A 10,339-nucleotide genomic window follows, 5' to 3' on the forward strand; every position below is an offset into this window, starting at 1 on the left:
TTCATTTTACTTGGATCAACAATCAACGCCCATGGAAGTTGCAGTCAAGAAACCAAATGATGCACCGCACTGGTCAAATCTGCTGCAAAAGCCGTCTTTTAAGTGTTAAAGAGCAAACCAAAATCAGGCCCAACCCACTGCACATGAGTCAACTCCGACTCACAACAACCCTACAGGACAGAGCAGAACTGCCTCATAGGGTTTCCAAACAGCAGCTGGTGGATTCCAACTGCTGACCTTTTGGTTAACAGTCTCAAAGATATCACTTAAAGGACTAAGGTGTGCCTGGCCCAAGCCATGGTGTTTTCAATTGCCTCATATGCATGCAGAAACTGGACAATGAATAAAGAAGACAGGAGAAAAACTGACCCCTTTGAATTACGTTGTTAGTGAAGAATACTGAATATACCACAGACTGCCAGTGGAATGAACAAATGTGTCTCGGAAGAAAATACAGGCAGAATGCTCCTTAGAAGCAAGGATGGTAAGACTTCATCTTACACACTTTGGACATGTTACGTCCCTGGAGAAGGACATCATGTTTGATAAAGTAGAAGGTCGGCAAAAAAGAGGAAGACCCTCAGTGACTGGAACAATGGGCTTGAGCATAACAACAATCGTGAGGATGAGGCAGGACCAGGCAGTGTTTCATTCTGTTCTACACAGGGTCACTGTGAATCAGAACCAACTCAACAGCACCTAACAATAACACAGCCACAAAAAGACGAACAGCCAATCAAAAAAATGAGCAAAAGACTTCAACAGACATTTCTCCAAAAGAAATACAGGAACAGTCAATAAGCACGTGAAAAGATGCTCAACATCACTAATCATAAAAAAAAAAATCATTAGGGAAATGAAAATCAAAACCACAATGACATACCACTTTATACTCACTAGGATGGCTATTATCAGAAAAATAGAAAATAACAACCATTGGTCAAGATGTGGATAAATTGGAACCTTTGTGCATTACTGGCGGGATGGCAAAATGGGGAAGTCATTCTGGAATACAATTTGGTAGTACCTCAAAAAGTTAAACACAGTATTACCGTATGACCCAGCAATTCCACTCCTAACTATACCCAGTGCCGTCGAGTCGATTCCGACTCATAGCGACCCAATAGGACAGAGTAGAACTGCCCCATAGAGTTTCCAAGGAGCACCTGGCAGATTCGAACTGCCGACCGTTTGGTTAGCAGCCATAGCACTTAACCACTACGCCACCAGGGTATATACTCAAAAAGATTCAAACAAATACCTGTACACATATGTTTATTGTAGCATTATTCGCAATACCTAAAAGATGAAAACCACCCAAGTGTCTATCAGCAGATGAATGAATAAACAAAATGCAGTATATACATTCAACAAAATATTATTCAGCCATAAATAAGGAATGAAGTTCTGATACATGCTACAATATGAATGAATCTTGAAAACACTAAGTGAAACAGTAAGTGAAATATCTCAGACAGAGAAAGACAAGTATTATATGATTCCACTTACATGAAATATCTCCAGTAGACAAATTCATAGAGACAGAAGTAGATTACAGGTTGCCAAGGGTTGAGGAGAGGAGGAGATGGGAGTTACTGTTTAATAGGTGCAGAGCTTCTGTTTGGGGTGGTGAAAAAGTTTTGGATATAAACAGTGGTGATGCACTGAATTGCATGCTTAAAAATGGTTTAAAAGGCAGCCTCAGACCAGAAGAACTGGACGGTGCCCCGGCACAACCGATGACTGCCCTGACAGGGAACACAACAGAGAACCCCTGAGGGAGCAGGAGAGCAGCGGGGTGCAGACCCCGAATTCTCGTAAAAACACCAGACTTAACGATGTGACTTGAGACTAAAAGGAGCCCGGTGGTCATGGTCCCCAGACCTTCTGTTAGCCCAGGACAGGAACCATTCCCAAAACCGACTCTTCAGAACAGGGAATGGACCAGACAATGGGTTAGAAAAAGATGCTGGTGAAGAATGAGCCTCTTGGATCAAGTAGACACTTGGGACTATGTTGGCATCTCCTATCTGGAGGGGAGATGAGAGGGCAGAGGGGGTTAGAAGCTGGCGGAATGGACACAAAAAGAGAGAGTGGAGGGAAGGAGCGGGCTGTCTCATTAGCGGGAGGGCAATTAGGAGTATACAGCAAGGTATATATAAACTTTTTTATGAGACTGACTTGTAAACTTTCACTTAAAGCACAATAAAAATTTTACCAAAAATGGTTTAAATGGCAAGTTTTGTTACATATAATTTTACAATAATTTTTTTGTTTTAATCTTTTCGAAACTCTCCCGAAAACAAGGAACCAACAAAATCAGGTTTATATTTGAACAAATCATTTTGGCCACAACAGCTAGTATAACAATCTCTTTCTAACATTAAAAATGTCAACAAATTTTTGCCATCACAGCATTTTTAATCTTCACATTTGTTGATTGAAACTGTTTGCAATCACCAAATAAGCTTCACTGAATTTAGTACAATTTTCAAATGAATGGCATCCATTCTGACTCCCTCCACATAAGTTGAAAAAGCAATAGTATACACCCACAGGACTCTGAGGCTACAGTCAGTGCTGGTATGCACTGTGGATTCATGTACCCCAGCATGACCACAGGCTGGAATCCACAAGGAGAAAGGATGCAGTCTACAGAGAATGAGGGAAACCACTTAGGATTTTGCCAATATCAACAAAGGAGCCAAGGAATGCAACTCTTGAAAACATTTAGCATCAAAGGTAAAGTAAGAAAAAAGGTGGTGACCAGCAAATCCCAGAAGGATAAAAAACTGGGACATGTGGAGAAACAGATCAATTGGAAGTAAGTGAAGAACAACTCCGGTTCTGGTGCCAGAGTTGGCCGTGAGCTCAAGTTGGCATCTTCTAGGTCCTTTTATAGGGTGACAGCGACATAGAAAGAATCAAGCGCAGGGGTAACAGGAAGGGAAGGTGACCGGGAAGGTGGTGAGTTAAGTTAGCCTAATTCTCCTGCTCCAGCTGTAAAAATTACTACTCTATCTAAACCTTCAACTAGACAGCAACATTAACTCACAGGCTGGAAACTGGTCTTTCTCTTAAATTCCAACCAATGCAAAGAGCAATATACTCAATTTTCAATCTCACCAGGATTTTCTCTGTTTACTGAAAGGCTTTTTAATGCCCCTAAACAGAAAGAGACAGAGGCAACTATGAGGCACAGAAAACTAAAAGGTGCTGCAGAAGAGGGCTAAAATTAGAGTCCAGGCTACATTTCTTACCACTTCATCACCCATTCCAAGACCTTGCTAGAATCAAACTTCCTCTCTGCCTTTGCCTTCAAACCATTACATTACTTGATTTTAAACCAGTGTTTAATCATGAACTAGCCCTGCTATGTTAATATTCCAAGCAGTATTTCCAACCAGGTAATAATCCAATATCATTATGCTGAGTTATTATACAGGGTAACGTTTCTCAATTGTTTTGAACTGCAATATTGGTCCCTGAACAGAGTAACCCAAGTTTAGTGTATGTACACTCTTAAATATATAAATACAATTTGAAAGTCACAAAATGATGATAATAATTTGCTGAAGAACAACCACTAGCCCTCAGCCCCCTCCAAAAAAAAAAATAAACTTTAACTTTGATTTTGAGAATAACCATAGCTATTTAAAATCACAGATGGAGAACGAAAAATGGCAAGGACATATAGTCCAGGTGTACAGGTTATTGGAGTTTCTTAACCTTGAGGGATTCAAAGCTGCAGTTGAGAATAAAGGTAGCTGATTATATATATTATATAGAAGATTGGATAGTATATTATATCATATCATATATTTTTTATATTTTATTTTATATTATATATTATTCTATACTACACTATATATATTTGGAAACCCTGGTGGCATAGTAGTTAAGTGCTACGGCTGCTAACCAAAAGGCTGGCAGTTTGAATCTGCCAGGCACTCCTTGGAAACTCTGTGGCGCAGTTCTACTCCGTCCTATACAGTTGCCATGAGTTGAAATCGACTCGACGGCAGTGGGTTTGGTTTGGTTTTTTTTAATACTATATGTTATATATTATACTATATATTATTTATAGCACATACATGTGTGTATGTGTATATAAATGACCCATTTATGCTTCAATAAACGTAAAGAATGACAGAAAGAGAAAAACAGAGCAAAAACGTTGGCAAGCAGGTGAAAAATGTATACTATATTCTTCCTTGCTTTCCAAAACACTTTGTAAAATATACTTTGGAATCAGTATTTTATCTTCATATAAGGAATTTGTAGAGCTAAGAGGCTGTGGCAAGGAGAGAGTCAACATACATTCTCTTCCTTTTGGCAGGAATAATTATTTAAAATATATGCTTTGGTTGTTGTAAAGGCAAAGCTAACAAGACAGATAAATCTGGACACTAACTGGAGAAATAAAATGAACCTAACAGTGAACACGAGGCGCACTCGTGGTACAATGGTTTAGCGCTGGACTGCTAACCAAAAGGTTGACAGTTCAAACCCACCCAGCAGCTCCATGAGAGAAAGATCAGGTGATCTGCTCCCATAAAGATTACTGCCTAGAAAACCTTATGGGGCAGTTTTACTCTGTCACATGGGGTCGCTATGAGTCGAAAATCGGCTCCAGGACACCTAACAACAACAGTGAACACACTGCTATCACTTCGAATGCCCAGAGTATACCGAAAATATACGTGAATATGTAAATTATTCACATATCTTCAGTGAAAGTAAGTACTGCCTTGCTCTGTGGGGCACAAAAAACATAAAATCACTTCATTTTAATACCATTAACTCTACTAAAAGGGTGAAATCATGTCTTCAGAAAAACTAAACTTTCTGCTAATGATGAGCAAAGCACATTGCAGAGTTGCCAAATCACTGCTGATAAACACTTTCAGATGGAGTGGGATAGGAGCGGAAAGAGGAGAACCTTTACCATGCACAACGATATCCATAAAAGATATACTTTCCCTGGGTTTATTACATACAAATTTCTCACAGTAACCTTACACAATTATAAGAGGAATTTTCCATTTTCAGAAATCTGCATACTTAAGAAATGGGTCTGAAATCATCTATATTTTGTTTTCCCGAAGCAAATACAATATATGCAGATACAAACTCCACACAAGCACCATATCTGACAGAAAAAAGAAAAAACCTCCCTTTTCCTTCCCTTCACCCACCTCCACCTCCAACACTCAAATACAAAAAGGCAAGTTTGATTTCTTTTCTAAAATTATGCACAATACTACCAATGGAAAATTACCTTTGGAAGCCTTTGCTTTTCAGAGTTTATGAACAAGGGAAGTTATTTAACTACATTGCTGGAATTTTTCCACTCTCATTTCTTTCTAAATACCTGTTTATTCTTCTCCCAACCTCCCCATGCCCTCCACTCACATATTTCTAAGTCACCTTCAGACGAACTCAAAGTTTCGGTCCACAAAGACACCTAAAGCTAATTTCTTAGATCCTCTACTGCCTTTTTTTTTTTTTTTTTCCTACTGCTTAGTGGGCAATGCAACTCACATTCTTTACTTGGTGTAAGAAATTACAGATCATTCTTTGTACTTTGTCCACATGCATACATATATTATTTCTTTAAGAACAAATGTATTATTTTTAAATGCAGTTTGCTATGGGATTCTTGAATACATTGTTTTCCACATAGAATAATCTTTAAGCCTAATTTTAGTCTGTCAGTATGTTGAACAGACCAGCAAGTGGCATCTTTAACTCCCAATGTTCTGCAAGACTGGTGTAACTACCGTTTTCTAATAAACAGTTGTTACTAATTTATGGATGCACTTCACATCTGCTCCAAAGAATTTTGCCTCTTATTAGAAAAATCATCTTTTTCATCCAATAAAATTACAGCTAGAGTGTTGGTGGCGCAGTAGTTAAGAGCTCAGCTGCTAACCAAAAAAAGGTCGTTAATTCGAATCCACCAGCCGCTTGGAAACCCTATGGGGCAGTTCTACTCAATCCTATTGGGTCGCTATGACTCGGAATCGACTTAAGGGCAACGGGTTTTAAAGCGTTAACAAGTCCTGGTGTTAACTTTCTACAAATAAAGATAACCCAAGGGGTTGATGAAGAAGCAGAAAGAAACCTCCAAGAAACCATCTAACTTTTCAATAGGAAATAAGGGAATGGAGGATGTCAGTTGTTTACGAGGCACAGTTGGGAAAGTAACAACTCTTCAGTGCGTGGCCCCACGATATCTTAATCTCATCAAGGCCGAAACTGAATGAGTACAGGCCCCGACCCCCCCGCCCCGCGCTAGGCTCCCGGATGCTGCCTCTCAGCAGGTGCTGCAAAGGTGTCTTCCTTCCCCCACCTGCCCATCCTCCTCTTCCCCTCCCCCAACATATTTAAATACACTGCGCATTCAGGTAGGTATCGGGCTTTCACCCCAAAGAAAACCACAAGCGGACCCTGGCCAGCTCGGCGCCGCACCCACTGGCCTGTGCTCCCTAGAAAGCCATCCCCGGCGAGCCAGAGCCCACCTGCGCTGGTCCACGAGGATGCGCGGTCCCCGAACGGAGTTGGGGGGCGCTCAACTCTGCCCTGGCAGAGCCGCTCGGGGAAGCCAGCGAGACCTTTTAAAAGCTGGCTTTTAGGGGAAGCAAAACTTCCAAAGTTTCCAAAACTGCACACGCAAACCAAACGCTCGGGCGAAGGTAAAGAGGCTAAAGCACAGAGTTCCCACGGCCGCACGCACGGAAGCCGCACACTCGTGCCGAACCGAGAGGAGTAAATGGCACTCACCTCCACCCATCTCTGAGCCTCGGCGAACGCCACAGCGCAGTCGGCCTCGGCCTCCTCCATCCCTCCGACGACTAGGGCAAGAGGGAGTGAGACAGAGAGACTCGGTGGGGGCGCGCAGGGGCCGGGAGTGCCGCGCGCGTCTCGCAAAGGGGACTCGGGCCGCCGCCAACCCGGCTCCGCGACGCCGGGGCTCTTTCCTTTTGTTGCGCTCTGCAGTCTGTTAATGTTTCCAATCCACGGGTATTTGAAGACTTTGCTTTCTCTAAACGAAGCAAGGTCCGCAGGGAGCCGTGCAGGGGACGGAGGGCGGGAAGAGGAGGGGACGCCCAGAGGCAGCGCGAGCCGCACCAGCCCAGACGACTGTTTGGACTTGAAAAGTCGCAGCGCGGCCACCGCCCTCCGGGAATGGCCCCGCCCAGCCCACCCGCCGCCCACGTCGGGCCCGCCGAGTCGCCGCTTCCGTCCGCCCTCCCGCGGCTCCCCGAGGCCCCCGGCCGCGGCCGCCTTTGTGGTCAGGCTGTCTGGGCCGTGGGGTGCCATCCCCCGCCAGACGGCCGCGGCCCGGGCCACGCTCCCGCGCCCGCGCTGCCCGCCCGGACCGCGGCTCCCCGGGAGGCGACGCGCCCCCGCGGCCGCATCCTTCCCGCCTCCGCCGGCCGTGCCGCCGTCCCTCTCCCGGCGCCCCTGGAAACCGCGCCTTCTGGGCTCGCGGCCGCCGGGCCCGCCTGACATACCAGGAATAGCTGCACACAATTGCACCTTTCCGGGCCAGGAAACTTCTCCTTGGGGAGAGCGACCCGCGGAGACGCGCAGCCCGCGGCCCGGCCCTGCGCTGTCACTCAAGCCTACTCCGCGCCCCTGCCGCTATCCGGCTGCAGGCTGGGCTCCGCCACCAGGTGCGCGGCCGTTCCCGCTCCCACCTGGCGGCAGGTGAGGGTAGTGGCCTTGGCACGTGCAGCCAATTTCCTCCAGCCTGGACCCCATCGGCCCCGCCTCCAAGTGGGTGAAGTGGACGTTATCAGCCACTCAACCCCCATCCCGCCCCAAGTAGGTTCAGCGGAAGGGAACCTTACATTTCTCCCATGGCCGCTCGGCCCCACTCAGGACAGTTTGACCGCCCTCGCGCCGAGCTTCACAAGTCCGCTCCGCCCCCGCTGCCCCGTAGTTTAGGTACACTCAGGGGGCAGTGAGGGGACAGGTCTTCTTTTATCCGCAGGGGCCTTGAGCGAGGTGTGTAGGATAGGGGGCACACGGGTTGTCTTACTGTGGGTCCTTTGCGCACCGGCAGTCAAATCAGATCTTGGGAAAGAAACCTGTTTGTAAATCTAAACTCCTTGGGAACCGTTTGAATGTTCCAGCCTGTTCTTCCTTCTGAAGTTTTGCCCAGACCTCCTCTTTTTTTTTTTTTTTTAATAATTTCTTTTACTTTTTGTTAAGAATATACACACCAGAACATATACCAGTTCAACAGTTTCTGCATGTACAATTCACTGGCATTGATAGCTTTCTTCAAGTTTTGCAAACATTCTTACCCTCCTTTTCTAAGATGTTCCTCGCTCATTAACATAAACTCATTCTCCCTAAATTTCCTGTTTCAAATGGCTGTTGTCACTTTATTCCCATATAGATAGTTCTTAAAAGAGTATAATGGTCATGACAGACATTCTTTACTGTAAGCTAACCTATTGCTTGGATTTAAGAAGACTTCAAGGGATATTTTTGGTTTAAGGTTTAAAGATTATCTCAGGGCAATAGTTTCAGGGCTTCAACCAGCCTCCAGGGCTCCAGAAAGTCTGGAGCCCATGAGGATTTGAAATTCTATTCTGCATTTTTTGCCTTTTGATCTGGATTCTTCTATAGAGTCTTTGATCAAAAAGTTTGCTAATGGTAGCCAGGCACCATCCAGTTCTTCTGGTCTCATGGCAAAGAAGGCAAGTTGTTCACGGAGGCAATCTGCTGCACACTCCGTTTCTTCCTCCTATTCTTGACATTCCCTCCTCTTTGCTTCAGGAGAATAGGGACCAGTTGTACCTTAAATGGCTGCTTGCAAGTTTTAAGACCCCAAGTGCTACCTAAGGAACTAAGAAATAGAACGAAAGCATTAAACACACCAGTAGGCCAATTAACAGGGATGTGCCATGACCCTAAACCTCCAAACCAAGAAACCAAAGCCCATGAGGTGTTTGGTTGTACGTAAGGAGCCTCAGTAGCTGCTGTTTTGCTATTGTAAATATATCTATCACACAACCTTTGCCAATTCAACTTTTTACAGGTGTATTACTTATCGACAGCAATTACATTAATTGGCTGTGCAACCCTAAATCCTTCGCCGTCTAGTCGATTCTGACTCATAGCAACCCCATGGGACAGAGTAGATCTGCCCCATAGGGTTTCCAAGGCTGAGGTCTACAGAAGCACACTGCCACATTTTTTTTTTTTTTCACACAGAGTGGCTGATGTGTTCAAACCACTGGCCTTTCAGTTAGCAGCCAAGCGTTTAACCACTGAACTACCGGGGCTCCTTTGTGCCACCCTATCCTTAATCAATGCAATTTTTTCATCACTGTACACCAAAACTCAGTGCCCTACGAGCAATAACCTTGCTTTTCCCTTCCCTCCCACCCGTTTGATGGCTTCACCTTTGGAGAAGACAAGGGTTGGTCTTCACTCACCTATGAAGAAAAAAAAAAAAAATGAAGAAAGCAACCCCTTATTCATTTTTTGTCTGTTTTTTATTATGAAAAACATCAAACATAGAGGAGAGAGACTAATATAATGAATACCTAAGATCTGCTGCCTGGAGTCCCTGGGAATTGTAAACAAGTTTCTGACTGCTAACAGAGATTCAAGTCCACCAGAGGCACCTTGGAAGAAAGGCCTGGTAATCTACTTCCAAAAAATCAGCCGTTGGAAACTCTGTGGAGCACAGTTCTACTCTGACACATATGGGGTCACCATGAGTCAGAGGCAACTGGAAGGCAACTGGTTGTTTGGTTTTTTAAACCTACCGCCTATATTTAACATTTACATTTTGCCTTATTTGCTTCATCGTCTTTTCTGCTGAAAAGTTATAAAGTAAATATGCACATTTTGATATTTCTCTCCTAAAGATTTTAATATGCATCTTGCGTTTTAAAAGGACACTTTCCTGTATAATCACGATACCACTGTCACACCTAACTCAACCAAAACCAAACCCAGTGCCGTTGAGTCAATTCCAACTCATAGCAACCCTATAGGACAGAGTAGAACTGCCCCATAGAGCTTCCAAGGAGCGCCTGACGGATTCCAACTGCCGACCCTTTGGTTAGCAGCCGTAGCACTTAACCACTACACCACCAGGGTTTCCCACGTAACTCAAGGTAACAGTAATTAGTATCATTTATACCCCGTCCAGATTAAAACTCCCCCAACTGAACCCAAATGTCTTTTACACCTGACTTAGTCCAGGACACAATCAAGGACCACACATTTGGTTACTTTTTTTTAACCTGGAATACCCTTCTCGCCGCCCCCTCTCTCTTTTTTTTTGGTGGTGGGATGTGGGGGGGGA

At 44.5% G+C, this 10,339-nt stretch overlaps 1 protein-coding gene across 7 annotated transcripts in view; it reads right to left on the reverse strand.

Moving 5' to 3' along the window:
• Positions 1-7,139, reverse strand: part of LMO7 (LIM domain 7) — a 281,227-nt gene extending 274,088 nt beyond the window's left edge. For 4 of the 7 annotated variants that reach the window (XM_064270026.1, XM_064270025.1, XM_064270024.1 and 1 more), the window contains exon 1: positions 6,787-6,930. In XM_064270026.1, coding sequence (XP_064126096.1) covers positions 6,787-6,846 — 60 coding nt within the window. In that variant the 5' untranslated portion in view covers positions 6,847-6,930. Of the gene's footprint in view, positions 1-6,786 lie in introns of all 7 variants that reach the window. The other 3 variants (XM_064270029.1, XM_064270027.1, XM_064270028.1) reach the window with 3 other exon arrangements.
• Between the last annotated feature and the right edge of the window lie 3,200 nt (positions 7,140-10,339).

Source organism: Loxodonta africana, chromosome 17 (assembly GCF_030014295.1).
Source record: "Loxodonta africana isolate mLoxAfr1 chromosome 17, mLoxAfr1.hap2, whole genome shotgun sequence".
NCBI classification, from domain to species: Eukaryota; Metazoa; Chordata; class Mammalia; order Proboscidea; family Elephantidae; genus Loxodonta; species Loxodonta africana.